The sequence below is a fragment of the Rhinoderma darwinii genome, chromosome 2, assembly GCF_050947455.1.
Source record: "Rhinoderma darwinii isolate aRhiDar2 chromosome 2, aRhiDar2.hap1, whole genome shotgun sequence".
Taxonomy (NCBI): domain Eukaryota; kingdom Metazoa; phylum Chordata; class Amphibia; order Anura; family Rhinodermatidae; genus Rhinoderma; species Rhinoderma darwinii.
The window spans coordinates 300,440,290-300,455,523 of record NC_134688.1 but is presented as its reverse complement, the minus strand read 5'-3'; the positions used below and the strand labels follow the sequence as shown (position 1 = coordinate 300,455,523).

The 15,234-nt window shown below is 43.0% G+C and overlaps 1 protein-coding gene across 3 annotated transcripts in view; it reads left to right on the top strand.

Moving 5' to 3' along the window:
* ACACA (acetyl-CoA carboxylase alpha) overlaps positions 1 to 15,234 on the top strand; it is a 454,335-nt gene that overhangs the window by 170,207 nt on the left and 268,894 nt on the right. For all 3 annotated transcript variants that reach the window (XM_075853501.1, XM_075853500.1, XM_075853502.1), the window contains exons 33-34: positions 3,870 to 3,926; positions 13,228 to 13,272. In XM_075853501.1, coding sequence (XP_075709616.1) covers positions 3,870 to 3,926; positions 13,228 to 13,272 — 102 coding nt within the window. The remainder of the gene's footprint in view (positions 1 to 3,869; positions 3,927 to 13,227; positions 13,273 to 15,234) is intronic.

The window sequence follows — 15,234 nt, the reverse complement described above, 5'->3', positions numbered from 1 at the left end:
CTACGAATCATGTAATCCGGAGCAAAGTAAATTTCATTAACCAAGTAAAAAAGTTGGATATATCTTGTTGAGTATTGTGGCTCTTGAGAGTATTACAATCGAACAATGTTGCGCTCAGCCAGAAAAGGTTGTGTGCTCCTGGCAAACTGCCCCTGATTTAGGCTCTGGTCACATCTACGTTTGGGTCCCGTTCTGACATTCCGTCTGAGCTTTCCGTCAGAATGGGACCCTGAACAGACACAAACTGACAGAGACTACGCTATTGCTTCTGGCAAAACGACGGGTCCGGTGCACAACAGAGACAAACGGAAACCACGGGCACCAGATCCGTCACCATTGAAATCAACGGTGATGGAAACGGAAACCTCTGGTTTTTGTCTGTGTCTGTTCAGTGTCCCGTTCTGATGGAAAGCTCTGATGGAACGTCAGAACGGGACCCCAGCGCAGATGTGAACAGAGCCTTAGATGTTCCTTCACTTAGAATGTGTTGTTGGATTTTATAATGAATGTGTTAATAGGTGCTTATTAATCAAGGAGACCAAACATTATTGCTGGATATCCACTTGTAAGATTATATAAAATCATATATTTTAATTTAAATATTATATTATGTAAAAAAAAATTCAAGAGATATTGCTGTGAATGACCTATTTAATGCAATAGCAAAATTAGTATATAAGTTGCATTGTTTTATAGTTTGTTGCATTATGTAGCTACTTGCATATAGAAAAGACTGGCTGCTCGCTCTTTTTTTCCCCTGGATTTTAAAATCCTTGAACAAACTCCTACTTTTTGCCCGCTGGGATAAAAAAATAGACAAATCCATTTTTTCCTTTTCTTCTAAACAAATAGAAGTGGAAAAAGATAGTTTTGATTTTCATCTGTATCACGCCTCAGGCAGTAGGAGAGAAAAAAAACCATTTAAACATCTACTAGAATAATCCCAATTGTCCAAATAATATCTCAGCCCCAGCATGTTTATAGAAATTAGGATCATATACTTGTAAATGACTTGCAGAGGAGATGGAAGCAGTCAGCGTTAATGGAGTTTCTCCAGGTGCTGCTGCCTAATCGCCTGCTTAGAACTGTAGACCGACTGAGAGCGCCACATTATCACAATGTAATCAGAATCCTGTTGCTATGCCGTCATTATATGCCACTTGTGGAATTTTAAAAGCAATAACAATTTTGATGTTAAAACTCCAAGTATTAGAGTTATTTTCTCTCCCGGACGGTAATATTATTGCAAATGCTCGCTATATGATTTTTTTTTTTTAATTGCAATCCTTTTTTGAATGTGGAGTGAAATTGAGTTGAGCTCTTGTGATTTTCAGAGTTACGAAATACAGTCGGTGGAGAAATGATGATTACTTGTGGTGACTACAACTCTCACTGGTTTATATATAGACAGATCCTACAGATAGTGCTGTCTGGTTATAGTTATGGAAGATGTACATAGGTTTTCCTCATCTACTCTACACCCCTTGCTAAACAAAGCTGAATAATTGAAGTGTTGGTCAACACCTACTTGGTTAGCATGAGGTTAGAGATTCTGTATAGACGTGGAACATTAAGCATGGAGAACATCTTTCTGTGGAAATTTGGTTTGGCAGCTTTTTATCTACTGTAGGTATTCATTGGTAGAGGTCCTTCATCTGGGACCCCACCAATTGATAGAACAAACTGTATGCACATTTCAATCCTCTGTCCCCGAAATCTATAGGTGAAGTGAAGAATGCAAGATTTGAGCTATGTTTGAGGGTTCCAGCTCATGGACTCCCACCAGAACCATTTTCTGACATGCCTGTATGATGCAAAAAATGTGGTCTTAGGCCCCATGCACACGACTGTATTTTTCATCAGTAATTACGGACAGTAATTACTCGCATTAATTACTGACCCATTTATTTATATTGGCCATGGACACCTTTCAGTATTTTTACTGAAGGGTGTCCGTGCTGAAAGAATTATACAACCTGTCCTATTCTTGTCTGTGATTACGGCAAGGACTCTCCCATAGAAGTCTATGGGAGCTTCCATAAATACGGACGGCTACTGATGTGCATCCGTATACCATCCGTATTTATGGAAGCATTGCAATGCAACATGCTGATGACATAATTTGCATCCTCCCTCTTTTTTTGCGGATCGGTATATACAGATGGAATACGGACAGTATATCCGGATGGATGAAAATACGGTTGTGTGCATGGGGCCTAGTTCATGTTTTCTGACTAGTATATGATCTAAAATTGTATGTACAAGGTTTTTGATGTTAAAGCAGTGTTTCTCAAGGTTTCTAAGCCAAGTACAACCAAGGTCAAGAAATGTCAACATAATTGCTCAACCAACAGTGAATTACATTGTGCTGCTGTTGTTAATGCTCTATCAAAGCCATTGGAGGAGATTTATCAAAACGAATGCAAAGGAAACGTGGAGTAGTTGCCCATAGCAACCAATCCGGTTCAAGTTTAATTTTCAGATCACCTTTTAAAAATGAAGGAAACAATGTAATTGGTTTCTATAGCCTTATGCACAAAACCAATTAAAAAAGCAAGGTTTGCAAAGTTCATACATAGCACTCATCTAAATCAACTAGAGCTTGTACTCTCAAAATGCAGCAACAGAGGCCAACATTTAGCCGCCTTCTGCAAATGTGATAAAAAAAAAATACTGCACACCACAAATGGCTACTATGCTACCGAAATCATTATTTGATGAGAAAGCAAGCCGCATGCCGTTTCTAGAAATACAACTTGACCCTTTCCTGCATTTGAATGTAATGTTACGTCCTAATTGCGGTCTTCTTGCCGTAATAATGGTACGCCCAGTGTATGACACGGCACAGAAACTGTGCCTGTACTATCAGCAGTGACCAGAGTTAACTCTGATCTGGGCCTGTTAATCTCCTTAATAGGGATTGTGGCATGTAAATTACTACAGAGGGAGGGAACCCAGGGGCCTAAAATAGGCATGGCCTAATAGATTGCCTGTCAGTTTATTACTAAGGCCCTGTTCACACTGAGTTTTTTGCAAGAAGAACATTCTGCATCAAAATTCCATTTGGAATTTTGAGGCAGATTTTCATCTGCCTGCACGCCGTTTGCCGCTCGCGCCCATTGAGTGCCACGGGCAAAAACTACGCGAAATACGCTTTCTCTGCCTCCCATTGATGTCAATGGGATGTCAGAGGCGTAAACGCCCGAAGATGGGGCATGTCGCTTCTTTTTACCGCGAGTGTCAAAAAGCGTGTAAAAAAACCTTAGTGTGAACAGGGCCTTACAGGTAATAAATAATTCTTTAGTATACAAAGTATACCAAAGCATTATAAAAGCAATCCAACTATCGCATTATGAAGTTCCCTAGTGGGACTAAAAAAAAATACTTTTCAAAAGTGTTAAAAAAAAACAACCGAAACCATTATCCTATAAATATTTGGTATTACCGCAATCTTAATGACCCGTAAAGTAAAATTACCATGTTATTTATACCTTACATAGTTACATAGTTAGTACGGCTGAAAAAAGACACATGTCCATCAAGTTCAACCAACTGTGAGTCTTTACCTCACAGTGAAAAAGACTCTAAAACCGCAGGAATACACTGACCAATTTTTGCATGCAAATTAAATTGGGGATTATATATGTAGATTATTTCCATCCCCCTATATGAACTCTGACCCTAATCAATAATCACAAATTCCTTAACCTAATCTAATGCATTAACTAATATTTTGGTGGAATTAGTTGAAAACTATCATCATTTTATTGTGATAATCTGGGTTAAAATGCATTTTAAAAAGGAAGTAATTATGACTTTGTTAAAAATCGAATAATAATATATTTATTCCGTCTTTTTGTTTTGAATAGAAAGTTGTGCTGATAGATCATGGAATTCGTCGACTGACATTTTTGGTAGCACAAAAGGTAATTTATTGTTGTGTTCTCTCTGCCTGTAACGCAAGACCTGTGCCCACAAGCGCTGTTAGGCCTCTTTCACGTGACAGTATTTCAGTATTTGTAAGCCCAGACCAGGAGTGAAACGTACAAACAGAAAAATGGAATGGTTTGTACCTCTGTGTTTTGGATCCAGTCCTGGTTTCGCTTACAAATACTGAAGCGTGAAAGTGGCCGATTCTTTTGTCCATAAAACTTATGAAATCTAAGGCTATGTTCAAACTGCCTCGCGGGAAAAAGAAGCGACATGCCCTATCTTCGGGCGCTTCCGCCTCTGACCTCCCATTGACTTCAATGGGAGGCAGGAGAAAGCGTATTTCTCGCTGTTTTATGCCCGCGGCGCTCAATGGCCGCGGGCGAAAAACGGCGCGATAATCGCCGCGAAAATCTGCGTGCAGGGAGAGGAATATCTGCCTCAAAGTTCCAAACGGAATTTTGAGGCAGATATTCCTCCCCCAAAATACTCAGTGTGAACATAGCCTAAATTTTGAGGCCAGCCAAAGAACGGATGTCCTTGTGTGCAGCTGTAAATAAAGGTTTTGCCCTTTTGCTATTCTTTCATACATATATTATATTTTAAAAATATTTACAAAATTATTTGTCTAAGTAAAAACAAAACTTTGTTCTGTTCTCTGCTCTTGGACTTCCCTAAAAGGCACTTTTCGTAATATTTTTTTTTTAATTAAAGATCAGTTGTCTAATATACACCTGTTAGAAAAAGTTAGTTAACCTTTTGAAATGACCTTGATTTCTGCATGGATTTCTAACAAGTTGTGGTCTGATAGTTATCACATTTATAGGCAAGCACATAAGTACTGGCCATATTTTTTTTTTATTGAGCTCATTGAGCAAACATCCGGAGTGCAGGGAGGAAAAGTAAGTGAACCTCTGTGGTAATGACTTCTCCAAGTACTAATTGGCGCAAAGGTGTTTCAATTAAGGAGATGAGGTTTGATAGGGATGTGGTGTGACTTTTTTGGGCAGAGGTTTGAGATAGGTGAAATTTTTGATTGGGTCCGTCTTTTGTACACGGACTCCTCAGGGTGTATTAGACTGAATAGTATTACTACTTCCTCCTTTTCACTTACTCGTAGGGTCGGACACTGATGTTCTCTCTCCACCAGACTTTTTGCATCGGTGATAGAGCATTTGGCAATTTTATTAAGATAAGTCCTGGGTTTTGGGGCGAGGGGGAGAGAGAGGATAAAATTATCCTATGTGCTGATGATCTATTATTGTTTATTTAACATCCTAGTGCCAGTCTTAAATGTGTTATGGTGAAAGTGCAGATATTTGGTAGCTTTTCTGGACTGGTAAATAATTGGTCAAATTCTGCAAGTCTTTCTTTGCAAGGTGCCAGAATATCAATGCAAAATCAACTGAAGGTCCTCTCTGGGGTGAGAATTTAAAATATTTAGGTGTCAAGGTAGCAGAATCCGTTCCAGATTTCCAAAAATTGAACACTATTCCTTTGAATACTGAATCGGAAAAAAAAATAATTGGGATTTGGAATAACCTCTCCATTTGCAGAGCAGACAGGATAATGCTTATGAAGTCGCTGATCCTATTTGTTGTCTCACCATTGTGGATTGATGTTAGCCATTTCAAAATAATAATTTCTATATTGAATAACTTGCTCTGGAGCCGCAAGTGTACACGGATTAGCAATATTTGTATTTACCAAGAGGGAAAGTGGGGCTAGCTCTCCCAGATGAAAAAAATCTACTTTATTTACTGCCCAGTTAGGATTTCTCTTCGCTTGGGAGAATGTTGAGTTCTTTCAATATTTGGTTAAGAAGTCCAAAAGATAATACTCAAATATATTTGAGGTCCTGGCGTCAGGTCAGTTTATAGGTGAAGATTTTGATGACCAGCCACACGGCTGTACTATTGGATAGATGTCCACGAGTGATTTTACTCCACTGTTTGTACAATTTGAATCTCCCAAAAATATTTAAACTGAAGGTGTTGCATAACTTGGCAAATAAGGGGGTCAGAGGTCGGTGTCACGAAGGGTCTGTGGAGCCACTGGGTCGTACCGCCTTGACGGTAAGGCAGCTGGCCAACAGGGTGCAGGACAATGTCTATAGTTCGTATAGGGTACCTGTGGCAGCTCAGACACTAGCAAGGCAGGCTCGGCTTGGACTAGGCAACAGGTAGACTTCAGGCGAGGTAAAGCAGGTCAGATGTGAGCACGACACGACTTTGGCACAACACAGTGCTAGACCAGGGAGGTATCGAAATGCAAGGAACAGGAACTAGAACGGGTACAGGAACACACTAGGAGGCCATCACATAGACAAACTATAGGGAACAACAACAATGCTCAGGCATAGAAGCAAGGGGCTGGACCCCTCTTATAATCCAGGGTACTCAAGGGTCATAAGAATGTCCGGTGCTCGCTGTCCCTATGGGATCCGGCTGAGGAGGAGGCTGGGGCCAGCGCTTGCCGACTCGTTGCTGCAGCTGTCAGGGGGAGGTTGGAGCTGACGGCCCGCAGCCACGGACATTACCGTATCCGCCCCCTCTTTTTGGGACCAGAGCGAGAGAGAAACTTCTTCAGAAGAGTAGGCACATTGAGATTCTCCTCTGGCTCCCAGGACCTCTCATCAGGGCCAAACCCCCTCCAATCCACCAGATAAAGTCTTTCCTCTCACTCTCTTGGTGTCCAAGATCTCCTTGACCTCAAAGATGTCCGAAGGGCCTCTGGAGGCAACCGCAGGGCTGGGAGTTATGGAATAGTGGTTCAGGATCACTGGTTTCAGGAGGGAGACATGGAAGGAGTTGGGAATCCTGAGGGTGGGAGGCAGCCGAAGCTTGTAGGCGATAGGGTTGATCTGCTGCAGGACCTCGAATGGTCCGAGGAACCTGGGGGCAAATTTACATGACGGCACCCTCAGTCGGATATTCCTGGACGACAGCCAGACCTTTAGTGCCAGGAAGAAACCGAGGAGGCTCTCTTCACCTTGTCAGCCTTCCGTTTCATGCGGTCCACTGCCATTAGGATGGAGGATCGAGTCTGCTGCCAGGTCTGCAAAAAGTCTCTAAACGTGGAGTCAGCTGCAGGTACCTCGGAAGTATCAGGCACCCGGGGAGGAATTTTTGGGTGCTGGCCGTAGACAATCCAGAACTGTGTATTCCTAGTAGACTCCCTGGTGTGATTATTGTAGAAGAAATCTGCCCACAGAAGCAGCTGCACCCAGTCATCATGCTGCTTGGAGATGAAGTGGCGTAGGTAGTTCTCCAAAATCTGATTGATCCTCTCGACCTGACCATTAGACTGAGGATGGTAGGCTGAGGAGAATTCCAACTTCACGCCAAGAAGTCCGCAGAGGGCTCGCCTGAACCTCGAGGTAAACTGAACCCCCCGATCAGACACAATATGCTGCGGAAAGCCGTGCAGGCGGAAGATGTGTTGGATAAATAACTTGGCCAACTGAGGAGCAGAAGGAAGACCGGTCAGAGGAACGAAGTGGTCCATCTTCGAAAATCGGTCCACCACCACCCAAACAGCACTGCATCCAGCAGAGAGAGGCAGGTCCGTGATAAAGTCCATAGCTATATGCTGCCAGGGAGCATTGGGCACAGGCAATGGCTGGAGCAGACCAGCAGGTCTGGAGTGGGTGGCTTTGTTGGCTGCACATACAGCACATGAAGAAACGAAGTCCACAATATCCTTGGGCAGTGTGGGCCACCAGAAATGTTGAGCAATCAAATCCCGGGTCTTGCATAACCCCGCGTGACCTGCCAGTCTAGAGGAGTGTCCCCAGCGGAGGATTCTTCCACGATCAGCCAGGCGCACAAAAGTCCTCCATGGAGGAATGTCCCCAACTTGCAGGGGATTGACCGAGACAATGCAAGATGGATCAATAATGTTCTGTGGACCCTCTATGGTGTCTTCTGTCTTGAAAGACCTGGACAAGGCATCGGCTTTCACATTCTTGTCGACCGGGCGATAATGAAGCTCAAACTGGAACCTTGCAAAGAACAGTGACCACCAGGCCTGATGAGGGTTCAGCCGTTGTGCCGTCTGGAGGTAGGTCAGATTCTTGTGGTCTGTAAAAATCAAGATCGGATGAGCTGCGCCCTCTAGTAGATGTCTCCACTCCTCCAGAGCCAATTTGATGGCCAGTAACTCCCGATCCCCAATCGAGTAGTTGCGTTCTGCGGAAGAGAAGAGCTTGGAAAAGTATCCATATACCCTTGACTTGCCCTTGGGACCTCCCTGGAACAGGAGTGCACCAGCACCGACAGGGGACGCGTCCACCTCCAACGAGAACTGCAGAGAGACATCCGGATGATGGAGGATAGAGGCTGACGTGAAGGCACTCTTCAGGCTATTGAATGCGGACTCTGCCTCGGGAGTCCACACCTTGGTGTTCGTACCCTTCTTGGTAAGGTTAGAGATGGGAGAAGTCAGTGAGGATAAGTTCGGAATAAACTGCCTGTAAAAATTAGCGAATCCCAAAAAGCGCTGTATGGCCCTCAAGCCTTGAGGGCGTGGCAACTCCAGGACAGACTTTACCTTTTCAGGATCCATCTCGAGACCTCGATTGGAGACGGTGTAGCCCAGGAAGGGTAGAGCATCCTTGTCAAACACGCACTTCTCCAACTTGACGTACAGACGATTCTCCCTTAACCGTAGCAGAACCTGACGGACATGTCTCTGGTGTGTCATAGGATCTGGAGAAAAAATCAAGATGTCATCAAGGTAGACTACAACACAAACATAGAGGCGGTCACGGAAAATGTCATTAACAAACTCCTGGAAGACCGCGGGAGCATTACACAGTCCGAAGGGCATTACTAGATACTCATAGTGTCCATCACGGGTGTTAAATGCAGTCTTCCATTCATCACCCTGGCGAATCCGGACTAGGTTGTAAGCCGCACGCAGGTCTAGTTTAGGAAAACATTTTGCACCACTTATACGATCAAACAGTTCAGAGATCAGTGGCAACAGATATTTATTCTTAACCGTGATCTGGTTGAGACCACGGTAGTCGATGCAAGGACGAAGAGAGCCATCTTTCTTTTTGACAAAGAAGAACCCGGCTCTTGCCGGGGAGAAAGACTTTCGTATGAAGCCCCTTTCCAAGTTCTCTTTCACATAGGCGGACATGGACAGAGTCTCTGGCAAGGAGAGAGGATATACCCTACCACGGGGAAGGGATGCACCAGGAATCCGTTCAATAGGGCAGTCATACGCCCGATGTGGGTGCAAAGTCTCCGTCTCCCTCTTGCTGAAGACGTCCGAAAATGCAGTATAATGACTCGGCAATCCTGCCAAAGACCAAGGCAGCGAAGACTGAGCCGAACTAATCCGCACCAGGCAACGACATTGACACTCAGGGCTCCACTGGAGAACCTCTCCAGAATTCCAGTCCGGAACTGGGGCATGCAGTCGGAGCCAAGGCAGGCCCAGCAACACAGGGTTAACAGCTTTGGACAGGACAAAGAAAGACAGAAGTTCGGAGTGAAGGACTCCCACTTGGAGCCTCAGCGGCTTGGTCACAGCTATAACTGGGTCTGGCAGAGGTAGTCCATTCACTGAGGAAACTGTCAACGGCCTCTCCAGAGGGGTGGTGGGCAATTGCTGAAGGTCCACCAGATCTCTGCGTATCTGGACTCTGGATCCGCTGCTAATTTCATCCGCAGAGACCTGATGCGTTCTCTCGCCGGATACTATGGTCACAGGTATGAACAATTTAGAAGGAAGTCCATCTTTACCAATGGTTATCACTCCTATCAACCCTAGGTTTTGGAATCTTTGGGAGCACAGGAGCACAAGATGGCCATCGAGACCGCAATAAAAACAGAGTCCAGATGTGCGTCTGCGTTGTCCCTCCTGGGTAGATAACTTATACTGATCCATTATTACCGACTCCTTAGGAGGATCGAGATCTGAGGACAGCAGGGGTTGCTGCAAAGTAGGGACCAGTGTAGGAAGGGCTCCCTCCCGTCGAACCTCTTGGAGGCGTTCATGGATCCGTATATCAATCCGGGCAGACAAAAGGATGAGGTCATCCAGGGTAGATGGCAGATCCCGGGCGGCAAGTTCGTCCTTAAGTCCATGCCAGAATGCAGCCACCAGAGCCTCATTGTTCCATAACAGCTCTCCTGCCACGGTGCGGAAGATGATGGCGTACTCACTCATGGAGTTGTCTCCTTGGTGCAGGTTAATCAAAGAGGCTGCTGCAGATGAGACCTGTCCAGGCTCCTCAAACACCATGCGAAAAGTCCGGAGGAAGGCAGGGAAGTCACGGGTCTCTGGTCCCTGTCTCTCCCAGATAAGGTTCGCCCATGCAAGAGCCTTGCCAGTGAGGAGAGAGATGATAAAAGCGACCCTGGCGCTATCAGACGAAAATGTCCTAGCATACAGACAGAAGTGGATTTGGCATTGATTAAGAAAACCACGACAGGTACTTGCTTCTCCATCATAGTGGTCAGGAAGTGGCAAAGAAACACGTGGGTCAATAATGCCAAGAGGTGTAGTCTGAGGATCAACATTGCCAGGAGGTGTAGTAGGAGCAACTGCAGCTTGTGCCTCCTGCCGACGTGCCAGAATGTTCAATGCCTGGAGGAGTTGGTCCTGTCGAGACCGGAGGTCCAGCATATCTGCTCGCATCTCCTGTGATGTCGTCATATACTTGAATCGACCAGCGGGGTCCATGGCCTGAGCGTACTGTCACGAAGGGTCTGTGGACCCACTGGGCCGTACCGCCTTGGCGGTAAGGCAGCTGGTCAACAGGGTGCAGGACAATTTCTATAGTTCGTATAGGGTACCTGTGGCAGCTCGGACAGTAGCAAGGCAGGCTCGGCTTGGATTAGGCAGCAGGTAGACGTCAGGCGAGGTGAAGCAGGTCAGACGTGGAACAACACGACACGACTTTGGCACAACACCGTGCTAGACCAGGGAGGTATGGAAATGCAAGGAACAGGAACTGGAACGGGTACAGGAGCATACTAGAAAGCCATCACATAGACAAACTATAGGGAACAACAACAACGCTCAGGCATAGAAGCAGGGGGCTTGACCCCTCTTTTATAGACCAGGGTACTCACGGGTCAAGGGTCATCCCTACGGGATCCGGCTGAGGTGAGTGGACGCGAGCGCTGGTGTCTCCTGAGGAGGAGGCTGGGGCCAGCGCTTGCCGACTCGTGGCTGCGGCTGTCAGGGGGAGGTTGGAGCTGACGGTCCGCAGCCACGGACATTACAGTCGGGCACAAGTATGGTAAAATAAAGTATTGTAGATTAGAACTCTAATTTATTTTAACGCTTGGTGATACATTTTCATATTTTTAACTCAGGCATGCTATCAAGACGTCTGAAATGAAAGGATGTTTTTTGTATAACACCAGTGAAGGGTATTTATAAGATATTAGAGTTAGTTGAATTGGTAAAAAAGTGAGTGCTCAAAGTTTATATGGTTACATCCAAAATAAGTAAAAATTTAGAGATGGGGAAAGGCCGTAGGACATATAGTAGAACAACGGGGGAAAATTTATAGTAATAAATATATATATATATATATATATATTAGTATAATATAAACTTTCAATAAGCCTTAATCATTAAATTATTCAATGATGTCCAAAGTGTGGACAGGAAGAGACCAATTGCCTACATATAATTTGGAGTTGTACTAGTATTCAAGAATTCTGGTGATTAATCTTTGACGAAATCTCCAAGAGACTTGGTGAAGAAGATTGTATTTTCCCCTTTCAAGGGCGTTTTTAGGGCTCTTCCACACGTAACGGAATTGCCGCAGCAGAATACAATAGCAGCGTAGTTGATGAGATTTAACAAATCTCATCCACATGCTGCGTAAGATTTCCGAGCCGAAATTGACCTGCGGTGCGTATTTTTCGGACCGCAGCATGTCAATTCCTGCTACGGAAAGTGTGCAGAATTGCTGCGTTTTACAGAGGAGATGTCTCCATCTCCTAACATTGGGAAAAACGCAACAATTTCCGCACCATTTTCTTCCGTAAAAACCGCAGGAAATGGTGTGTTTTTGCTGCAGTGGAAAACCTTTGATTTTCATCGGAATTGCTGCAGCAATTCTGTTGTGTGTGGACAAGCCCTAAGGGGACGACTGAAATATTGAGGTCCCATATAATAAAGAGAAAGGGCTGGCTATAAAATCATATAAAAGATTTATTACCAGAGTACAAGGGATAATTCTAGTACTGCTATGCCAGATTGGGGAATATGAAGGAAGTGGTTACTTATTTCTAATTAACTTCTCTCTTTCTTCTCCCATATCCATAGAATTGCTTGGGTGGGGGGGGGGGGGGTTTGAGTTGATAATAGAGGTTATAAAATAATTGTCATAAGCGTATGTCATTTGCTGAAATAAAAAAAAAAGTGTCCATGACAGGATACCTCTAAAGAAGCGACTGCTATTAAACGCAAGGCGTCCCAAAAATATTAATGAACTGAAACACATTTACAGGGAGGAATGGCCCAAAATTCCTCCTCAAATCTTATTTGCAGCTACAGGAAATGTTTAGTGGAAGTGCTAAAGGTTGTGTCGTGGTAGTTTTGTTACATAAATAGTACAGTTGAAAAAAAGACATATGTCCATCAAATTCAACCAAGGGATGGGAAAAAGGGCAGGGAAAGATTATCTAAGTCACAATTATAGACCAACACAATCAGACCACATTTTATTAGTAATCAATTCTGAAATCTAATTCATTCCAAAAGGTTCATTTACTTTTTCTGGCAACTGTATACAGATAGATATGTTACAAAGGGCTTGTATCCTTTACATGTAGTTGTAATGTAAAAATACAGCGGCACAACCATAAAAATTACAAATATAATTGTTGAACCAAGGGCTGCAGGTAAAACGCTGCAAATAGGAATCCCAATGCTGAAAGATAGACAAAACATCTGTGCCGTAAGTGAAAATTCCTTGCAGCTCCTCTTCTGCTGTAATCTGTTTTAAGGCGGATAGTATTCTATATCCTATTTGCTGTCTTTTCTTGATGACAAACCCTGCCCTGTATTTGTCAATTACATCGGGAGCATATAGGACATACAGGAACAATAACAATTGTAGAATTATATCGAGGAATATCTAGGTAAGCAATACCATAATATATCCCTAAGAGTAACAAAGATTGCAGATACTGATACTTAGATTGGGTGATGTCTATTTAAGTAAATCATTTTTTTTTTTATAGCAAGTGTCTAAAATATTGAGTATTTTAAAAGTAATTTTTACGCTAAGCTGCTGTTTTTTCTAATTTTTTTCATCAGGATTTCAGAAAGCAGATTAACTGTGAGGTAGACCAAAGGTTTCATGTGAGTATGCATTAATAAAGGATATTAACTGCTAAATAAATCATTTTTTCTGATCTCTCTCTATCTCGTAAGGAGTTTTTTGTAATAGCTGTATCCACTTTGACACGGTTTACTGTTTTTATTTTTTTTTTATTTTAAGTGGTTTTACATTGTGTTTTGATGTCCAGTTCAGACTAGAAAACCATGACTTCTGTGCTACTGCTCCCCTCAGTTTATTAAATAGCACTGCAACTGCATTTTAAATGCTATGACTTTTTGATGTTGCGATGCTCGGTGTGATTGTTTTTTTGGGATTGAAAATACATCAAATACATTACGTAAAGTTGTCGAGTGTTTTATAACCTGTCAATCAGACAGGTCATAAAAGCAAGTTAGGTGGGGATCCGACAATCCCTTTTCCCCCCTGGAGGTCATGATGAACATGCCCCGCTCTACTCCCTAGATATGTATGGAAGTATCGAAACTGCTTTCTCTATGGAGAGGAATGGCACATTCTCATCCTACTGTTGAAGAAGTTGGTCCACCCACCTAACTTTATTTTATGACTGGTCTGATGAAAGTAAAAAAGGGGTTATCATGGAACAACCTCTTTCAGTAATTCTACCATTTTTAAAAGGGTTTTCTCATCACATAAAGTCATGGCATATCCCTAGGATATGCCATCACCTTCTGATTGGTGGGTGTCCGACTGCTGGGACCCCCACCGATCCAATGAAAGGACCGCAGTCCTGGTTTAGTGGTGTGTCTCCTTCAAAGTTTTTCACAGCCCTACTGGCCATGGGCTGTGCCGGGAGCTGCAGCACGGCTCCATTATCTTGTTTGTGTAGCGTTCAAAAAAGCAGCGGAATAAAAAAATCGCTAAATTTAAAGCCACTGTAAGGTTGCCCATATATATATAATTATTTCAGGCAGGTCCTGCTGATTTTGCCAGGATCCTTTGACAATTTCATGTGTATAGAGGTCTCCTGTTTGACCTGCAATAGCACACTTTGAGGAAAGTGAGGATCGGGTATGTTGGATATCAACATGCCCAATCCTGTATCAGGTGTCTGGCAGAAGCTTGTCTCCCACTGTTTAAGTAATAAACATATACACACACACTCAAGTGAGTCGAACATTCATGTGTAGGGGGAGGTTAAGAAAGATAGCTGTGTTTGGCAAACAACTATCCTGTGTATGGCAGCCGTTTAAGCTGGGTCTAAACACAGGGCTGATTTCTGACATATGTACAGACTGTTTGGCTAGAACCAATTTTCGTCCTCATCTATAATATTTTTTTCTATAAAATGAAACCTTCCTATTCCCTATAATACAGTTCTCTCTAAGACGCTGTTTACTTGCTACAACCATGGTAATATTAACCCCTTAAGGACACGGCCAATTTTAGCCTTGAGGACAGAGCAATTTTTTTTACATTTCCCTCTTTGCATCCCGACGCTCATAACGCTTTTATTTTTTGTACGACATAGTTGTATGAGACATTGTTTTTTGCGGCACGAGTTGTACTTTATGTACGTACCATTTTTTGGTACAAATACATTATCGTTTAATTTCTATAAATTTTTAATTAGATTAAAATGAAGAAAAAAAGCAGTTGCGCAGCAGTTTTAATATTTTTTTTTTTACACCATACACCGATCATCATAAATAATGGTATACATTTGTTGTACACGTTGTTACGGTCGTGGCGATACCAAATATGTCTATATTATTTCATGTTTTGGGACTTATATTTTAAAAAGTTTATTTATTATAAAAAATGTGTGTTTCTCTGTATTTTTTTGACTTTTTATTTATTTATTTACCATTATTTTTTTTTTACATTCATTTAACTTTTTTTGTTAATCCCATAAAGGGATTTATCATTTTGATTTTTATTTTGTAACTGTGATGTACTGGCATAGATCTATATGCCAGTACATTAGCCTGTTACTGATCGTACACAGGCAGTTGTTAGGACAT